Source organism: Carcharodon carcharias, chromosome 12, assembly GCF_017639515.1.
Source record: "Carcharodon carcharias isolate sCarCar2 chromosome 12, sCarCar2.pri, whole genome shotgun sequence".
In the NCBI taxonomy this organism is placed as follows: domain Eukaryota; kingdom Metazoa; phylum Chordata; class Chondrichthyes; order Lamniformes; family Lamnidae; genus Carcharodon; species Carcharodon carcharias.
Window position 1 is genome coordinate 125687753 of NC_054478.1, and position 21433 is coordinate 125709185.

The following is a 21433-nucleotide window of genomic DNA, read 5'->3' on the forward strand; positions in this document are numbered from 1 at the left end:
TACCAGAAGCTCTGTGTGACACCAGCGAGTGGAAGAAACATAGCAAAACATTCACACAGTTTAAACTGCACTCAGTTACTAAATCTCTGACAGAATTCAGACAGTGAAGATTCACACACACACACACACAAACAGGCAGTACTAACCCTACTGGACTGTTTACTAGGCCCAGGTCCACAGGACAGCTCATCAAAGCCATTTGCCTGTCAGAAGAGAAGAGGAGTCCATAAAGATCAATCGAGGCACAGGACAGAATGGTGCAGTGAGATCAGTTAGGCCCCAGCTTCATTAACTGGGTTCAGTACTGCACCTGGCCTAAATTGGCCCAATCCTGCCTTGGCCCAGTCCAATTCCATTTCCTACACTTGCAAAATTGTAACAACCTGACACTTTTCCAAGAGGTCAAAGTTGAAGCATTAACAAGAACTCAAGAGAAAGCATCTGATGTGAAGAGTCAACCCTCCAGCTCCCTATAACTTTAAACTTCCCCACCCATACACTTGCAGGCCTCCCACCACTCACGCTCCCCACCTCAGGACCCTTATTCACTCCCACAGGGCTGCCCTTACATCTACTGAGACCCCTTACCCACAAAGCAGACACTTGAACGCCAAATCATGCAATGTTACAGCATAGAGGCAGTTATTCAGCTCATCATCTCTGTGTCGGCTCTTTGAAAGAGCTCTCCAATGTGTCCCACTCCCCCTGCTCTTTCCCCATAGCCCTGTAAATTTCTCCTTTTCAAATATTTAGCCGTTAGAGATATTCAAATTCAAAAGGGACCTACACAGAGTAGATTAAGAGAAACTGTCCCCTTTAGCAGAGGGGTGGAGAACCAGAGGATACCGCTTTAAGGTGATTGACAGAAGAACCAAAGGTGGCATGAGGAAAAACTTTTTTTTAACAGTGAGTGGTTGGATCTGTAATGCTCTGCCTGGAAGAGGCAGATTCAATGTGGCTTTCAAAAGGAAATTGGAAGATAAAAAATTTGCAGGGTTATAGGGTCATGGCCAGAAAGTGGAGCTAGCTGAATTGCACTTGCAGAAAGTTGGCATAAATTCAATGGGCCGAAAGGCCTCCTTCTGTGTTCTAACCAATCTATGATTCTTTGTAAATGACCTTTAATTGGTCTCCTCTGGTTGCTGGGTCATAAACTTGAAACTCCGTTCCTAACACCCTTATGGGTGTACCTATGTTTGGGTACTTTGAGGTATACTAGTTTTGAGATGTAAGTAAGGTAGAGTGCATTTGCATTTGTTGAATAGAGCATTCAGGAAGGGGAGTGAAATCTGGCACCTAACTAGCAGAGACCAATCAAAGTTTATATTACTAATAAAATTGACTATGAAAGGGGCTTTATTGTTAGAAGAGGTAGAGCTCAAAGGGGCTAGTGATACAAAGAGAATTTACATTCAATGTGATGTGCTAGGTATAATAGATAACAGTTTTGTGTGTACAGGGCAGAGGCAATGTAAGGTCAAAGCCTGTAAGCCTACCACTGTGTCTGCAAAGGAACCAAAGTAAAAGGAACTTCATTTTGAATTTGTACGGTGAAAATGTTTTGCCTGGTGTCTGCTTAAAGTCTATGGGTTGTTGTTGCCTTAATGGAGATTAGTTTGGGAGTTTGTTAAAAGTTATGATAGTAGTAATTTGTAGCCATGTGTATATTTTTAAGTTGCGTAAATTAATAAATGTCTCGAGTAGTTTGATATAAAAATCTCTCGAGAACTGGTGATCTGATTCCTGAATTTAGAGCTGCATCTCACACATACAAAAAAAGGATCATGACAGTTGTTTAAAGTTTCCCTCTGGGATTTTTAAATAACTCAGCTTCACCAACTGCTGGGTCATAACAACCTACATCAGCTGGATTGCACCGGTTCAAGAAGGCGGCTCACTATCACCTCCTCAAGGGCAATTAATGACAGTCAACAAATGCTGGCCTTGTCAGAGAAACTCAGATCTCATGAAATAATTTTAAAAATCCCTTCAGCCAGTAGAACCTGTTTCCCTTTATTTACTCTATTTATTCTTTGTGGTTTTGAACACCTCTATTAAATCCCTCCTTAGCCTTCTCTACTCTGAGAACAAGCCTACTTCTCTAGTCTCTCCATGTAACTGAAGTCACATCTCCATTCTCTGCACCCTCGCCGCTTTTTAGAATTAGACACAAGACTCCAGTTGGAACCTAACCAATGATTTATAAAGGTTTAGCATCTTCGCCTTTGAGCTCAATGCCTCTAGTTATAAACCCAAGAGCCTGTATGCATTTTTACCAGCCTTATCAACTTGTCTTGCCACCTTTGAAGACTTCTTTCTGGTCCCAGAGATGAAAGGCCAAGGCTGAACTCACCACACCTCCCCTTTAAAGATAAATTCTCCCAATAGCAGAACAAGTAAAATCTCTGCAGTGAGCAGATTTAGACATGTTCATGTCACTGGGGTCAGGCTGGGCTCAGGCTGAGAACTGTTCTCATGATACAATTCAGTTGCAGCCATTCTTTATTTTTAAACAAGATTTATTTATTATTAGCTCCTCTCAAAATAGATCTTTTCATCTAGGGAGGAATTTACAGGCTAAATTCCCACTAGTCTCCTGGTATCTGTGGCGATCAGAGGGTGGAGGGTGGAGGGTAGAGGACTGTGGCACCATGGAGACGGACAGGCAGGATTTCAAGTCCGGCCCAGAAGGGTGACGCTAAAGTTTCCTCTATCCGTAACGAGAGGAGTGAGTTTTCCCCATCTCAAACCAGATGCCCAGACCAGGTAACTGCAGCATAAAACCACTCCAAACAGGCAGCAACAGGCAAAGCCACTCATAGGGGTGAGAGATAACCAACTCCAAAAATGATGCAGCGTAACCCTGCAAGGTTGAGGTTTGGACAATGTAGCGGGAGCTTTACTCTGTATCTAACCCGTGGTGTACTTGCCCTAGGTGCATTTGATGGGATAGTGTTAGAGGAAATGTTACTGTACCTGACCCACAATGTCTCCTAAAGATTTAATCTCCTAGACACCTCACCTTCACTCACTCTATCTTCTTTCTAAAAACCTAATTTGCTGTTCCCTAACTACACATTCCTTAATTTACGTTAGTGGTGGCTCAGTGAGTAGCACTCTCATCTCTGAGTCAGAAGGTTGTGTGTTCCGGTCACTCTCCAAGTTCACACCTGAGAGAGTGTTGCACTGTCAGAGGTGCTAACAAATGGATGAAATGTTGAACTGAGGCCCTGTCTGCTTCCTCAGATTTCCTGGTCAATAATTACTCCATAACCAAAATCACTAAAATATCTGGTCATCGTCATATTGCTGTTTGCAGGATGTGCAAACTGGTTGGCACATATCCTATAAGTACTTAATTGGCTCTGCAGCACTCTGGGATGTCCTAATGATGTGTGAGGTGCTTTATAAATGCAAGTTGTTTTTTTATTTCCTACTCTGCCTTCGCTACTTTTCTCAACCTTGGGGATTTGCTGCCTTGTAAAGACTTCCCATGGTTTTCATGAACATAGAAAGAAACAAAGACTAAAGGTGAGTCAATGAGGAATAGGCCTGTCCAGCCCAGGACTGACACTTGTAGAAGCTCAAATACAGTGAGTGGGTTCAGCTGCTGAATGGGACTCTGAAAAGGATGAAGGGATCAAAGGTTTCTATACAGGCTCAGTGTTGCTGTCCTGCAGTGCATGCAGAGAAACCATTACACCATTAACACAGGCAGTGCCCACCCCCATCAATGTGTCCCCTCCCACTGCTATGCTCCCTCCTTCCCACCACTGTGCCCCCTTCCCAACTGCCCCCGCCCCACACATTCCCAATCCCATGCGCAGCTGTCTTCAGTTCTTGCCTGAAGTTAAGATCCACAAGTGGCAGCTGCCCCCTGGTACCCGATCCCAAGCAACTGACAGGGGGAGGCTGGGGGATCGGCGTCAGGAGTAGGTAGAGCAATTCTACCATGGGGTCTTCATAGTTAAGCTAGACATCTATGCATGTGCACACAGTGAGAAGCGGCACTGGATCATTGGATTTCCCCCTCTACATCCCATGGACATACCCTAGCCGAGCTGAACAGCAGTTCCTCTCCCTCCTTCCCAGCTGATCTCAGCATAGGGGTTTATTAAAAGGGGAGGGATTGAGTGCATTACATTCAGCGCTTTTAACTGTGCTGTTCCTCAATGATGGTCGGCACCAAGAGTGATTCAGGGTCAGGGAAGGAGAGGACTGAGAGACTACCCCCAACTCCCCACCAACCCCTCCCCCCACCCCTGGATTAGAGCAGGCACAGAGCGACACAGGGGGCACTGGGTATTTCCTGGGCACCCAGTGCCAAGGTGCTACTTGCTACATACGGCCTTCAGTTTCTTCTTCTTCTTTCGGCTCTTCTCGGTGACCTGTTTCACACAGAGCAACAAGAAAGTGAGGGAAAGTTCCAGAACAATGGGTGAGTTGGGGGGGTGGGGGCGCATATTGGCATGCAAAGGGAGAGGAAAAAAGTCACACACAGTGAAATGAGACACGAAACCAGGCAGCATGCACAGCATGGACGTTGAAGAACCTGCTTAATGTCCCAGCCCTACCTCAGGTTAACCCGGGAGGGGGAGGGCTGGTTTATACAGGCCTGCGAAAGGTTCAGTGAGGGAACAGGAGACACACTCTGGTGCAAGTTTCGAGTTCAGGAGGCATTTCTCAAAGTCACCTGACAGACAGTACGGTTAAAGTAGTGGTTATGTCACAGGACTAATGATCCAGAGAACATGTACTCAATTCCCACCACACCAGTTTGAGGTTTTAGTTCTTAAAGTTCATTCTTAAGAATTTGGAAATAAAAATTGGGTTTCGGGGAAGGTGTTTATGAAGCCTGTGGATTGTTGTAAAAACCCAACCAGTGCATTAATATTACTTTCAGAAAGAAAGCTGCCCTTCTTCTTGGTCTGGCCTATATGTGACTCCAGTCCCATACCGACGTGCTTGGTTCTTCACTCTCTGCTGAAAGTGGCCTAGAAAACTTGTATCAAATCACTCGCAGTTCAAGAAGACAGCCCACTGACACCTTCTCAGAGAAAGCAAAGATGGGCAATAAGTGATGGCTTTGCAGCGATTAGTGGTTAGAGACTGTTTTACCTCCCCTTCCTAACTCAGGATCTCTGAGCAATTGCAGTTCCTACTGCACCCACCCCCAGTACATGGGTTTGGTAAAAAAACACAATGGACGTGCAGACTTAGTCAGGTGGCTCAAACATGTATCAACATGTCAAGGAAAAAAAGTTCCCATCCCAATGTGGTGTCCCAAACTCCGCTCTGCCATTCGAGCATTCACCTTAGTTTACAGGCACCTGTCCTTTTCCCTCCAAACTCTCCACCTGCGCCTAAAAGACACTGGCTTATGCAGGCACCAGCTGGCCACAACAATCGAAAGACCATTCCCCACATGCCAGAGTAGATGGTGAGTATTGGGAGGCTGGTGAACTATGGGTGTGATTCTGCCCATTTCTCACCACTCACATATTTACACTCACCCTCAAAAATACACACACACCATGCAAACACACAGATGCAACAACACGTGCGCACACACACAAGCAGACGTATACAGGTACAACACACTTTCTGGGAAAGCAATGGGCAAGAATTGGGAGCAGTGGCTCTTATCAATTTGCTCTGTCCCTCCCCAAGGGGAGCTGAGACTGATTGTGACCCTCCTTCTCCTGGTCAGCCTGATTAAAAAAACCCCAAGAGTACATCAGGGAGCTGATCAGGGCCCCGCCGGCCCTGTGTGGAGCGAGTGCTTGCTGCAGAGGGACAGATCAGTCTCAGTCGAGAAGTTGCACCTTGTCACTTCAGTGACAACTCACTCTAATTTCTTATCTTTAGAACTTCTTGTCTCTCAGTCCAATTCCTCTCATGCAAAAGCCTCAGGCTTTTTGCTCTAGGTTTTCAACTAGCAGACAAACATTAAGTTGAAGAAGGCTAGCACTAATGATCACCGGCAGTTGGTTGTATTTCAATGGGTAGGGGAGAGGAGGATGCCAATACTTGCCAGCTCAAAACAAGGAGGCAGTTTGAAAAGAGCCAACTATACAGCTGCCACCTACCAACCACTGGATCAATTAGACCCCAGCTTCAGTAACTAGGTTCAACTGTCATGGTTTTATTACCAGACTAGCAATCCAAAGTCCTGGATTGATTATCCAAAGAAAATGAGTTCAAACTCCACTATGGAAATTTGAGAATTTGAATTCAATTTAAAAAATCCGAAAATAAATCAATAAAAATGTTGTATAAATCCCACTGATTGACTAATGTCCTATCTGTGACTCCGGTCCCACAACAAGGTGGTTGGCTCTTAACTGCCCTCTGACAGGACTGAGCAAACCACTCCCACTGCTACAAAGAATTAAGAGACCTACACCTCCTTCTCAGGGCAACTAGGGAAGGTCAATAAATACCAGCCTTGCCAGTGATGCCCACATCCCTAAGTGAATGAAACAAAATGTAACTACAGAACAATAGTGCAGTTAGTGAGAGTCACACTCTGAGCAGGCAAAGTAGGTTAATGATCTCACCCCTCCAGACGCGCCAATACTGTTATAATCAGTCTGTTGGTTGAGAACAGAAAAATTAGCTCATCAAGAAAGAGGAGCGGACTGTAAATGAGATGTATCGGGTCTGGTGGCACAATGCTTAAACTGGGAAGTGGAATCAGGAACTGAGGGACAACACCAAAAACTCCAAGGCCTAGAATTATACCCTGAATAGAAGGAGGCTTGATGCTTTGGAAGAGCAGAGGGATTTGAGGCCACAGGACATAAAAGATATCACCTCAGGTTAATCAGGCTGTTAAAAAAAACTAATGAAATATTAGATTTTATCTCAAGAGGTATAGAACATAAAAGAGGTAGTGACGATCCTTTATGAAACCTTAATCAGACCTTAATTACAGAATGCTATGTTCAGTATTGGGCTCCACACTGGAAAATAATGAAGCTTTAACGAGGACACAATTTAGATTAATTGGGAACCTGTCTGGTATGAGGGAATTCTTTGGAACTTAGAACATCATAGATTAGTGGGGCAATATGCAGGGCAGTTAAGCCTTTTCTGATGGGGCTAGAATAAGGCACCATAGATACAAGGTTAAATGCAAGAGATTAAGGGAGCAGGAGAAACTGTCTTCACAAAGAGAGTTTTGAAAATGTGGAATTCACTTCGAGGGTTCATGTTTGAGGAAGAAATTGTCAACATTCAAGATTAGATTGGATAGGTGTGTAACACAGGGGAACAGTTCTGGTGGGTACAGGTCTGTCATTGTATATATAACACTGGGGTACAGTACTGGTAGGTACAGGACTGAGACTGTATAATACTGGGATACAGTGCTAGTGGGTACAGGTCTGTCATTGTACAATACTGGGGTACGGTACTGGTAGGTACAGGTCTGAGACTGTATATAACTGGGATACAGTGCTGGTGGGTGCAGGTCTGTCATTGTGTAACACTGGGATGCAATACTGTGGGCATTGCAATATGTCACTGCAATACTGGGGTACACTACTAGTGGGTACAGGTCTGTTCACTATGTAACACTGGGGTACCCACGATCTCCCACCATCAACATCCTGGGGGTTACTATTCACCAGAAACTGATCTGAACCAGCCATATAAATTTTGTGGCTACAAGAGCAGGTCAAAAGTGAGAATTCTGAGGCAAGTGACTCACCCCCTTGACTCCCCAAAGCCTGTCCGCCATCTACAAGGCACAAGTCAGGAGTGTGATGGAATACTCCCCACTTGCCTGGATGAATGTAGCTCCAACAATACTCAAGAAGCTTGACACCGTCCAGGATAAAGCAACCCGCTTGGTCAGCGCCACATCTGCTAGCTTATACATCCGCTCCCTCCAACACCGACACACAGAGGCAGCAGTATGTACCATCTGCAAGATGCACTGTAGCAACTCACCAAGGCCCTCCAACAGCACCTTGCAAACCCATAATCTCTACTACCTAGAATGACAAGGGCAGCAGATATATGGGAATACCACCACCTGGAAGTTCCCCTCCAAGCCACTCTCCATTCTGACTTGGAACTATATTGTTGTTAAGTTTCCTGTTGCTGGGTCAAAATCCTGGAATTCTCTTCCTAACAGCACTGTGATTGTACTTACACCACATGGACTGTAGCAGTTCAAGAAACGAGCTCAGCACCACTTTCTAAAGGGCAATTAGGGATGGGCAATAAATGCTGGCCTTGCCAGCAACGCCCACATCCCATGAAAGAATAAAAACAAATTTAATTAATCCTAAGTAACCACTGAAGTCCAGGTATCATTCAAATAAATCTATGCTGCAATTCCCCCAAAGCCCAATATATCCTTCCTAAGGTGTGGTTTAACCAGGGCTTTGTATAGCTAAAGCATATCTTCTAGCCACTTGTATTCTATTCCTCTAGAGTTTATTTTTTTCTATGCCTGTTTAGACATGTTAATGATTTATATAGCTGGACCCCAAGCCTCTCTGTTTCTAGTTTTCCACCATTCACCATTCCTGTTCTAGCCTTTTTAGGTCCAAAGTAGGTGACCTCATTGAAAGCAACTGGCCACAGTTTTGCCCATTCACTTAATCTATCAATACTGCAATTTTACGCTTCTATCTACATTGCTTCCAATGCTGCTTATCTTTGTGTCATCAGTAAATTTGGATATGTGGGTTTCTAACCCATCATCTAAGTAATTGACAAATACAGTGAATAATTGAGGTTCCGTTACAGATCCTTGTGGGACACCATTAATCACATCCTGCCAAAAAAAGTATCGTATATATAACACTGGGTTACAGTACTGGTGGGTACAAGACTGAGACTGTATAATACTGGGATACAGTGCTGGTGGGTACAGGTCCGTCACTGTACAATACTGGGGCAATCCTTACTCTCTGTCTCCTTCCACTGAGCCCATTTCCTAACCAGGTCAATAATTTTGCCTTCAGTTCCATGAGCTTCAACTTTAGCTATCAGTCTTTTATGAGGGACTTTATCAAATGCTTCTGGAAGTCCATATAAATAGCATCCATTGGTATTCCTCTGTCCACTGTTTTACTCACATCTTCAAATAGTTCAATCAGGTTTGCCTGCCTTTACAAATCCATGCTGGCTCTCTCTGATCAACTGAAAATTTTCAAGGGGTGAAATAGACACAAGTAATTTCCCAACAGCAGATGTTAGGCTAACTGGTCTATAATTCCCAAGTTTCCCTCTCTCTCACCTTTCTTAAATAGTGATTGACATGCACAATTTTCCAATCCATAGGAACAGTTCCCAAATTGGGAGAATTTTGAAGGTTATAGTTAGGACATATGCAATGTTCTTGCTGATTTATTTTCAAACCCCTGGTCCCAGGGGTATATCATTCTTTGATAACAGTAATTTCCTTATTACGCTTATCTTGCTTATGTTAATTTTGTTGAATCCTTGTCCCTGATTCAACATTAGTTCTCTTTGGGTTTCCAACATGCTCTTCCTCTATTGTAAAAACTGGCACAAAGTAATTATTCAGCATGTCCCCATTTTCTGATTATAATTTACAATATCACTGATTTCAGCTTTCAAGTGGCCCACATTTTTCCTGACCACACTTTTCCCTAAAGTAATTGTAAAAGTCTTTGTGTTGGATTTTTCTCCATGTATTCACGCTCAAATTTTAAAAGCAGCTTAAAATTGCAGACAGTAGCTTTGTTGATCCAGGTGTGAAGGTCCGACTGAACCTGAAGGACAGCTTAGAGAAACTCCATTTTGCTCTGGTGTCAGGTAGGCTTGAATTCAGGTTCCATTCTGCATTTACACTCCTTGTTGCTTTGAACCAAGCTTCACGTCAATCAATGTTCCAGCTCTCAAGATTGTCACAAGGTTGTGACACGGTGTTTATCCAGAGTGTGCAAGTTGCAATATACAAAATAAGACAATGGGCTTCGGCAGTTGGGGAAATCTACACACTAGGAAAGTGAGGCCAATGTTAACCAGGACATGGGAAACCTAGGTTCCATCCTCAAATCAAACCTCATATCCAAATACACAGTTCCTAAACCAAACTGGATATCCAACCAAAAACAAAAATACCTGGAAAAACTCAGCAGGTCTGGCAGCATCTGCAGAGAGGGACACAGTTAACGTTTCGAGTACGAATGACTCTTTAACAGAACTAAGAATAAATAGAAGAGAGGTGAAATATAAGCTGGTTTAAGGGGGGTGGGACAAGTAGAGCCGGATAGAGGGCCAGTGATAGGTGGAGATAACCAAAAGATGTCACAGACAAAAGGACAAAGAGGTGTTGAAGGTGGTGATATTATCTAAGGAATGTGCTAATTAAGGGTTGAAAGCAGGACAAGCAAGGTACAGATAGCCCTAGGCGGGGTGGGGTGGGGTGAAGGAATCGAAAAAAGGCTAAAAGGTAAAAATAAAACAATGGATGGAAATACATTTAAAAATAACGGAAATAAGTGGGAAAAGAAAAATCGATATAAATTATTGGAAAAAAAGGGGGGGATCAGAAAGGGGGTGGGGATGGAGGAGAGAGTTCATGTTCTAAAATTGTTGAACTCAATATTCAGTCCAGAAGGCTGTAAAGTGCCTAGTCGGAAGATGAGGTGCTGTTCTCTCATCCATCCCCACCCCCTTTCCGATCCCCCCCTTTTTTTCCAATAATTATATAGATTTTTCTTTTCCCACTTATTTCCATTATTTTTAAATATATTTCCATCCATTGTTTTATCTCTACCTTTTAGCCTTTTTCGATTCCTTCACCCCACCCTGCCTAGGGCTATCTGTACCTTGCTTGTCCTGCTTTCAACCCTTAATTAGCACATTCCTTAGATAATATCACCACCTTCAACACCTCTTTGTCCTTTTGTCTGTGACATCTTTTGGTTATCTCCACCTATCACTGGCCCTCTATCCAGCTCTACTTGTCCCACCCTCCCTTAAACCAGCTTATATTTCACGTCTCTTCTATTTTTACTTAGTTCAGACTCGAAACGTTAACTGTGTCCCTTTCCGCAGATGCTGCCAGACCTGCTGAGTTTTTCCAGGTGTTTTTGTTTTTGTTTTGGATTTCCAGCATCCGCAGTTTTATGCTTTTAGCTGGATATCCAACCACACAGTCTCCATATCGAACTACACTGACCCCAAATCAGACTGCATATTTGAACACAGTCCCCGAATGAGTCAGTATATCTGACCATACAGACCCAAAATCAAACACTGTATCCAACCACACAATTTCACAAAATCAGATTGCATATTCAATCACACAGTCCCCAAAATCAGGCTGCATATTCAAACACACAGTCCCCAAATGAGTCTGCATATCCCACCATACAGACCTAAAATCAGACTGCCTCTCAAAATCAGATATCCAACCACACAGTCCCCAGAAAAAACTGTGTATTCAACTACACAGAGTAAACATTTTCCAATTGGGTGAAAATTTCTGGGCTCTGGCGATAATAGTAATCTGCTTAACAGTTCTTAAACATTGGGACAACAATAACATTCCTCAAGAAGTGGGAGTCATGAATGATTCCTGTGTTTCCCCATGGCACTGCATTGGTTTCAGACGCTCCAATTAAATGATCTTTAGACCTAAAATAGCCAAATTAGCCTTTGACCAGTACTTGACATAATAATGGTTGTGAAATTAGAATCTATAATTTGCAGTGTTGAGGGGAGGCAGGCAGAAATTATTCTGAGATCATCCCATTCCAGCTCCTGTGCCAGAAAACCAGCAACTTCACACAGGGCGCGAGAAATCCACAACACAGCCAGACAGGGACTTGCCATGGACCCCAACAGCAAACCAATGTGTCCAAAAAACACTGCAAAAGGAAATAACATGGCACTAACCCGGACACTGCTACGACTCCCCACTGATGTCCAGTCATCTTCATCAGACGCCTGCACGAGAAACAAGAGTGTCAATAAACAGATAATATACACCGGACAAACCAGAAAAAGGGCGGAGCAAAGTGAGAGTGCAGGGAGACTGAGACAGAGAGAGAGCAAGAGAGAGACAAACAATCACACACACACATACAGAAGGACAGAGAGACACAGAGAGAGAGAGAGAGAGGGAAGAAGGGAGATTGTGAAGTAGAGACAGAGAGTGAGGCACATAAAGAAACAGGGACAGACAGAGCAGAAAGAGAAAGACAGAGAAATAGAGAAAAAGAGAAGAGAAGAGACAGACAGATACTCCAAGAGAGAGAAAGAGACAGGGACAGACAGAGGAAACAGGGAGAGAGAGAGAGAGGTGGAGAAGCGAGACAGGCAGACAGAGGAGAAAGGGCGAAACAGAGGACAGAGGAGAGTGTGACAGTGACAGGTGAGGCCGAGGCGGAGCAAGAAGCAAGTGAAAGTCAGACAGAGGATGGAGAGAGAGGCAGAACGAGGAGAGAGAGAGGCAGACCGAGGAGAGAGAGAGCCAGAGGCAGACAGCGGAGAGAGCGAGGCAGACTGAGGAGAGAGAGAGAGAGAGGGGCAGACAGAGGAGAGAGAGAGTCAGACACAGAGAGACAGAGAGGCAGACTGAGGAGAGACACAGAGAGGCAGACGGAGGAGAGAGATAGAGAGGCAGACTGAGGAAAGAGATAGGCAGAAAGAGGAGAGAGAGAGGGGCAAACTGAGGAGAGAGAGGGAGAGAGGCAAACTAAGGAGAGAGAGAGAGGCAGACTGAGGAAAGAGAGGCAGAGTGAGGAGACAGAGAGAGGCAGACACAGGAGGCAGAGGGGGGCAGAGGATAGAGAGGGTAGAGAAAGAGGTAGGATACAGAGAGGCAGACAGAGAGGGTAACTGGGGAGATAAGAAAGAGTCAGAAAGAGAGAGAGAGAGAGAGGCAGAGGAGAGAGAGAGGCAGACTAAAGAGAGATAGAGGCACCTGAGGAGAGTGAGGGGCAGAAAGAGGAGAGAGAGAGAGTGAGTGGCAGACTGAGGAGAGAGAGGGGGAGAGGAAGACTGAGGTGAGAGAGAGAGGCAGACTGTGGAGAGAGAGAGAGGAGCAGACAGGGGAGAGAGAGAGAGAGAGTCAGACTGAGTACAGAGAGGAAGAGTGAGGTGAGAGAGAGAGAACCTGACAGGGGAGAGAGAGCAGCAGGCAGAGGATTCAGAAAGAGACAGACAGACAGAGAGAGAAAGAGGCAGGGAGAGGGGAGAGAGGCAGAGAATGAGAGAGAGGGAGGCAGCCAGAGGAGAGAGAGGAAGTCAGAGCTGATAGAGAGGTTGACAGAGGGGAGAGAGAGAGAGAGGCAGAAAGAGGGGTGTGGAGAGAGAGAGAGAGAGAGAGGCAGCCAGTGGAGAGAGACAAAGGTGCAAACAGAGGAGATAGAGAGGGGCAGACAGAGGAGGGGGGGCAGACTGAGGAGGGTGTGGGAGAGAGAGGCAGACTGAGGAGAGAGAGAGAGGCAGACTGAGGAGAGAGAGTGTGACAGAGAAAGGAGATGAGAGAGAGAGACAGATAGAGGAAAGACCCAGGGCTTTATGCCAGGGTTACACACTCTGAGCAATCCGAAACTGAGGGAAAGAGAAATATGTGAGCCTGACATTGGAAAGTGATAAACAGAAGATGAAAGTGGTGCTATGGGGATGAAGAAATGAAATGAAGGGAATGGAAGCAACGAAGAGATAAGAGAATGAGAAAGAGTCAGGGGGTGACAGCAACAACAACAAAAGGTTGTATTCATATAGCATCTTTCTGTGATGAAATGTCCCATGATGCTTCACAGGAATGATATAAAACAAAGTATGACACCGAATCACATAAAGAGATATTCGGTCAGATGTCCAAAAGCTTTGTCAAACAGGTAGATTCTAAGGAGAGTCCTAAAGAAGAGAAGTGAGATAGAGAGATGCAGCAGTGTAGGGAGGGTATTCCAGTGTCAGGGCCTAGGCAACCGACGGCACAGCCACCAATGGTGATTAAAATCGGGGATGCTCAAAAGGCCAGAATTAGAGGAGTGCAAATATCTCAGAGGGTTGTGGGGCTGAAGGAGGTTACAGAGATGGGGAGGGTGTAGGCCATGGGCGGATTTGAAAATAAGCTTGAGAATTTTAAAATCAAGGCATTCCTTAAGCAGGAGTCAATGTAGGTTAGTGAGCATAGAGGTGATAGGTCAACAAGATTTGGTGGAAATTAAGCCACGGGTAGCAGAGTTTTAGGTGACCTCAAATTTATAGGGGGTGGGTTGGGGGGTGCTGGGCGGCAGAATGTGGGACATGAGCCAGGGGTGTATTGTGTCATGAAGAGATATTAATTTCTATGGTGTTATTGGAAATTATTGTTAAATTAGAATTGTAGTAGGGCCTGTGTCCGTGTGTGCGTCTGTGTGTAGGTCTGTGTGTGTCTTAATTGGATTAAAGGCAGTTAGTCTTGGTGTTTTGATGTATAGTAGTTTGAGATGTTAATTAGATAAACATAAGGGCCTGAATTTTTTTAGTCAGCAGGAGGGCTCAGCGGGAATGGGTGGGGGCAGTCACAGAGTGGATGGGCCAATTAAGGCCCGTCCAGCGTAAGACAGAGCTGTCTCAGGGAGATTGAAGCGCTTTTGAAATAAATAAATAAATGGTTTGAAAATGTTATTAAACATGTCCTTCATGTGACTATGTCACTTGAGATGGGACATGTTTTTATATTTCAGAAATTGTTAAAATTTAATTCATAAATGCTTGTGGATAAGGTTTCCTAAAAATTCTGAAGGCCACTTGGCCTTTTCGCCGGCCACCAACCTTAAGGTTGGATGGGCAGCATCATCAATGACCCTAATTACTTCCTTAATGGCCTTAATAGGCCGTTTAAATATCGGTGGGCAAGTAGCCGACTCCGGCGTGTCAGGCCTGCCCCCGCAAGCCGGCTGAAAAATTCAAGCCAAGGAGTAGAGGGTAAAGTGAAAATTTGCATTTGTTGAATAAACCATTCAAAATAATGGGTAAACTCTTGCACCTAGCTGGGAGATGCCAAGCAATGTGTTTATATTACTAATAAAATTGGTGGAATGGGAAAATTATTGTTAGGAGAAGTAAAATTTTAAAAACCTAGTAATACAATGGAAAATTTACATTCAAAGGGGAAGCTAGGTATAAACAGAAAGGAGTTTGTGTGTACCAGGCAGAGACATTTAAGATCTAACCAGCCTGTAAGCCTACAACGGTGTCTGCAAAGGAACCTCATTTTGAATTTGTAAGGTCAAATGCGCTTTGCCTGGTGTCTGTTTAAAGTCTCTGGGTTATTGTTGCCTTGGTGAAGATTTACCTGGGAGTGATTAATTTGGGGATTGGTTTGCAAGTTATTATGGTAGTAATTCATAGACATGTGTATGTGTTTAATTAATAAATGTTTAATTTAGTTTTATAAAAAAAACTCTTGAGGCTTGGTGGTTTTATTCCTGAATTCAGAGCTGCATCTCAGACATACCAATTGAAAATGTAGGTTATGACAGTTGTTCAAGTTTCCCTCTGGGGTTTAAACGACTCAGCCTTTACCAACTGCTGTGTCATAACAGCTGGGGCTCTTGGGATAATATTTGTAACTACTTGATTGGTTTGGAATTGGTGAATCTTAAGGTTACGTGTACGAGGAGCACCTTGAATTCAGGAGTTGGTGAGGATTTTTATAATTGGTGAGGCTGCAAGATGGCTTTGGCAATTGCTAAGACTTGTCTAAGAGCAGAAGGTATAATTCTAATTGGATTACAAAAAGTGACCAAGAGCAAGTTAACAGAGTCGGCGGATAAATTACAATTGGGGTTACCTGCAGGGGCTAGGAAATCAGATATAGTTAATATTATAGCAAAGCATCTACAATTGGAGTGCTAACTGACACTAGTGAGTCACAGCTGGAGGTAATGAGGCTTCAGTTACAAATGAAGACTCTTGAACTTGAACAAGCAAAGGAACTGAAAAAACTAGAATTAGAAGCAAAGGAAAGAGAAAGGAAGTTAGAAATTGCAAAGAAAGAGGAGGAGGAAAGAGAAAAAGAGAGAGAGAGAAAGAGAATTTCAACTGAAAATGTTGGCAATTAAAAAAGAGATGCCAGGAGGTGAGGAAGGACTTATCTCCAGAATAGAACCCAGTGGAGAGATAGTTAAATTTGTACAAGCTCTTTCAAAGTTTGAGGAAAAGGATATTGAATCATTCTTTATTTCATATCAGAAGATAGCTAAACAGACAAAATGGCCACAGGAAAGCTGGACATTATTGTTACAGACTAAGCTGATGGATAGAGCGCATGAGGTATATGCTTTGCTAACTGAAGAAGTATTGGTGAATTATGATGTGGTGAAAAAGGCTATTTTGAGTGCATATGAATTGGTTTCTGAGGCACAGAGGCAGAAATTTAGGAATATGAGAAAACAGCCTGGGCAAACTTATATTGAGCTTGAAAGAGTAAAACAAAGTAATTTTAACCGGTAGATACGGGCATTAAAAATAAAGACAACATATGCAGCTCTTAGAGAGGCATTTCTTTTGGAAGAATTTAAAAATTCAACCCCTTCAGTAGTGAGAACTCATGTGGAGGAACAGAAGGTTGATTCTGTAAGGCAAGCAGCAGAGATAGCTGATGATTCTGAGTTAGCTCATAGAGCTAAACCTTTTTTCCGTCACTCTTTTAAATCCGAAAAGGATAGAAAGTGAGAAGGTGAAAGGAAGGTAGGTAGTCAGGGAAGAGAAGGAATAGCTGGAAATTCCCAGGAAGATTTTTTTTCAGAATAAAAAGTAAGGTGCTGAGAGTGAGAGTGACATTCAGAAATTGAGGCATTTTCATTGTAATAAAGTGGGGCACACAAAGTCAGTGTGTTGCAAATTACAGGGAAAATCTTTTGGAATTATTGGGGTGCAGAAAAGTCTGAAAGTAAAAATACTGTGGGTTCTGAGGATAAGGCACAGGAGAAACCAGTGGCTTGTGTTCAAGTAAAACAGGGAGAATTAGTGATAGGTAAAGATGTGGGAATGTGTTCACAGTTTACCCAAGGTAATTCTGAGGAACAGGGTTGCAGAAATGTTTCAAGATTTTGTGTGTGAAAGGAAAGTCTTTCCATATGTACAGGGTGGAGTAGGTAAAGATGATAACACTTCGTTGTTCAGAGCGAGTATTGCAGGAACTTTAAGTGGGGTTCATGGAGAGGCTAAACCTATACCCTTGTAGAAGATAAATTTAAAGAGCGAATGGAATACAGGTGAAGCTATTGTTGGGGTGGTGGAAAAATTGCCCATTGCAGGGATTCAATTTATTTTGGGTAATGATATAGCTGGGTTACAGATCTGGGTGATGCCTATGGTAGTTGAGCATCCTGTAGAAGTGTTTTCAACAGAGGTATTACAGAAAGAGCAGATTGTTTCCAGATTGTGTGATAACAGGATCACGGGCATACAGGCTGAAACAAGAAAAACAAGAAGGGTAGGCAGTTGAAAGGCAAGAAGAAGGTGTCAAAATCCAATTAGCTGGCATTGTGTTTGATAACGTTGTTCGGGAGGAAAGACTACAGGACAATTCAGCTGAAGTGTTTAACTCAAGGAGGTTAGTGGAGCTACAGAAAAAGGATTTGCAATTAGAACAGTTATATCAGGCAGCTTACTCAGATACAGAAGCAAAATGTATTCCAGTATGTTATTACCTTAAGGGAGATATTTTCATGAGAAAATAAAGAAAATGGATCATGTCTCAGCAAATGAACGCTGGAATGAGGTGCATCAGATGTTATCCCAGTAAGGTATAGAAATGAGATACTGAAGATTGCTCATGAAATTCCAGTGGTAGTGGAGAGGGCGGGGGGGGTGCATTTAGGAATTAGGAAAACACAAGAAAAAATACAGAAACATTTTTATTGGCCAGGATTGTTTAAGGATACAGTCGAATTCTGTAGAACATGTCAAACATGTCAGGTAAGAGGGAAACCACAAGCCTTTAATCCCAATACCAGCATTGTAAGAACCTTTTACTAGGGTCATGATTGATTGTGTAGGACCCCTCCCTAAGACTAAAGGTGGAAATCAGTACTTACTGGCAATAATGGATGTGTCTACCAAGTTTCCTGAAGCAATACCTTTAAGAAATATTACAATCAAGAAGATTGTGGAAGAGCTAACTAAATGTTTTACAAGATATGGTTTACCTAAGGAAATACAATCAGATCAGGGGTCAAATTTCATGTCACAGCTGTTTAATGAAATAATGAACATGTTGGAGATAAAACAATTTAAGTCAGCAGCTTATCATCTGGAGTCACAAGGGGCTTTGGAAAGACGGCATCAAACTTTAAAAACTATGATGAGAGCGTACTATCAGGATTATCCACAGGATTGGGTTACAGGAATTTCATTCTTGTTATTTACTATCAGAGATAATCCTAATACATGGATTGGTTTTAAGCCTTTTGAACTACTTTATGGTCATGAGGTAAGGGGACCACTGAAATTGATTCATGAGAAACTGGTGGATCAAAATTCAGAAACTCTTCTCTTGCATTACATATCAAATTTCATGGAAAGATTGAACAGAGCATGTGAGTTGGCTAAGGAACATTTAAAAGATATCACACAGCAAGTGATGAAAGTGAAGGCAAATAAGAAAACGGCAGCTCACAGTTTTGTTTCTGGACAGAAAGTACTAGTTCTGCTACCAGTACCAGATGATTCATTAAATGCAAGGTTTAGTGGACCTTACAGGATTGAAAAGAAATTGAGTGAAGTAAGTCATTTAATAAGTACTCCAAATAGACGAAAGAAGCAGAGGCGGTGTCATGTAAATATGTTTAAATAGTACTTTGACAGGGAAGAGGAACAAAAGGGGGTATTAGTGATGGTGGATGATGAGAAAGTTGTAGAAGTGCAGGACTCTGAAATTGATTTTCCTCTAATCAAATTAGATAATGTGGGTTTCTTGAAAATTTAAATGAAGTATTGAGTTACCTTCCAAACAAGTGTCAAAGTGATTTGGAAAAGCTATTGCAGTCACGCAAACCTAATTGTGGAAGTAAGTTGGGGAAGACAGATTTAGATATAGCTACAAGTGATGTGTCTGTACAGGTTTCATCTTCAAAAAGCCAACATCCTTATAGATTAAATCTGGCAAATTCATCACAAGTACAAAAAGAAATTGACTTCATGCTTCAAAATGATATAATCAGTCTAGTTGCAGTAACTGGACTTTGCCTATTGTGCTGGTACCGAAACCGGATGGAACACAAAGACTGTGTGTAGACCATCGAAAGGTGAATGCAGTAACAAAAGCAGATTCCTATTCTATACCACGTTAGAAGATTGCATTGAGAAAGTGGGACAATCTAAATTTATCACAAAGATTGACTTGCTAAAAGGATATTGGCAGGTACCGTTATGGGAGAGAGCAAAGGAGATATTGGCTTTTGTGATGCCAAATGGATCATGTCAGTTCAAAGTGATGCCATTTGGTATGAAGAATGCACCTGCGACATTTCAAAGACTGACAAACAAAGTAATTGCAGGTCTAAGCAATTGTGCTATTTATATTGATGATCTGATAGTTTTCAGTCAGACGTGGGATGAGCATTTACAGCATCTGGGAGGATTATTTTCTTGATTACAAGAAGCTAATTTAGTGATGATCTTGGCTAAAAGCGAATTTGTAAAAGCACAAGTTACGTATCTAGGCCATACCATTGGGCATGGTAAGGTGGCTCCAAGAGATGTGAAAGTCAAGGCTATCATGGATTTCCCGGTGACTACAACAAAATGAGAAGTTTTGAGATTTTTGGGCATGAGTGGGCTTTACTGGAAATTTGTACCAAATTTTAGCAGTGTGTTTGCTCCACTAACTGATAAAAGAACAAGAAGTTTCAATGGACACTGGAGTGTCAGAAGTCATTTAATAGTTTATAAACTCTATTAACTACAACACCAGTTTTGGCAGTACCCAATTATGCCAAGCAATTTAAGTTGGCCATTGACGCAAGCAATATAGGCATTGGGGCCACACTGTTATAAGAAGATGACACTGGAATTGAAAAACAAATAGGGTATTTTTCACGGATGTTGAATGTACAACAGAGAAGATATTCAATGATTGAAAGGGAGACCTTGGGTTTGGTGTTAGCTTTGCAGCATTTTGAAATTTATGTTGCAAACAATTCATCAGAAACAATTGTTTATACAGACCATAATCCTTTTAAGGCTTTTGGGGAAATTTTGAGACAAAGGTACAAGACTTTTCAGGTGGAGTCTAGAATTACAACCATTTAATCTATGCATTATATATGTTGCTGGTAGAGAAAATCTGTTCGCAGAAGCGTTATCAAGAATCTGAAGCTTAAAGAGAAAATTAGACATTTTTAAAAAAACCTGGGCACTAAACTGGAATTATTTCTGTTGAAACCAAGGACTTGTGCATATATTATGTTAATGCATGCATCTGGTAATGTAATAGTGTAATAAGCGTAGAAGATAGTGTGAGATGGGTTATTAAAAATGAAGCCATCTTTTAAAATTATGGCGGTTCATTTTTCTATAGGGAGGGGGTTATTTCCTCCAATACTTAATTGGAGGAAATTTCTGTTCATTCAATTCTGGATGTCAGACAAACAGTTTGATAATTTAGCAACGGGGAGGAATTGAGAGAGGTGGAGTTGGAGTGTTGTCAATGCACATATAAAAACTAAGGCCGTACTTTCAGATGATGTTGCCAAGGGTCAGCATGGAGATGAAAAATAGGAGGAGGCCAAGGATCGATCCTTGGGGGATACCAAAGGTAACAGTGTAGGAGTGGGAGGAGAGGCCATTGAAGGTGATAATATGGCTATGGTTAGATAGATAATAATGGAACCTGGTGAGACCCGTCCCACCCAGTGGGATGTCAGAGGAGAGGCATTGGAGGAGGATGGTGTGCTCAACCATGTCAAAGGCTACAGGACAGGTCAAGAGGTTTACCTTTGTCACAGTCACTTAGGAGGTCGCAGGAAGATAGACAGGAAATTGAGAGTGTGACAGACAGTGAGAAGAGAGATGAGGAAGAGATAGACAAGCGAAGAATAATGGGACTGAAACATATAAAAGCAGAGAGAGAGAGAGAGAGAGGAAGGATACAAACCGAAGTGTGTCTTCTGAATCTACGAGAGTATTTCTCACTGTCTTCCTGCAGAGCCAGGAGGAGAACGAAAGAAGCAGGAGTTTGTGATCAGTTCAAGCAGAGGTACAGAAACATTTAGAAACATTTCACAAACTGAAGGCAGCAAAAGGATCACAGTTCATGAATCACACACACAACCCAAAATGTGAAACAGTGGCCCCCAAATCCTGGGCCGGATCGTGGGCAGGCAGAAGGGGGTGGCGGCTTGAGGATTCATCCATCACCAGTGAAAGGAAGTGTGGGGCAGAACCTGGAATCGACACCATTTTTATGACCGGCTATAGAAGCTGGGGTCCGCTC

General features: G+C 42.8%; 1 protein-coding gene across 1 annotated transcript in view; it reads right to left on the reverse strand.

Moving 5' to 3' along the window:
* LOC121284728 (trichohyalin-like) overlaps positions 1–21433 on the reverse strand; it is a 172596-nt gene that overhangs the window by 78331 nt on the left and 72832 nt on the right. Inside the window, exons 6-10 of the mRNA XM_041200279.1 lie at positions 21095–21139; positions 11890–11940; positions 6561–6593; positions 4347–4388; positions 147–203 (exon numbers count right to left, since the gene is read on the reverse strand). Of these exons, the coding sequence (XP_041056213.1) occupies positions 147–203; positions 4347–4388; positions 6561–6593; positions 11890–11940; positions 21095–21139 (228 nt within the window). The remainder of the gene's footprint in view (positions 1–146; positions 204–4346; positions 4389–6560; positions 6594–11889; positions 11941–21094; positions 21140–21433) is intronic.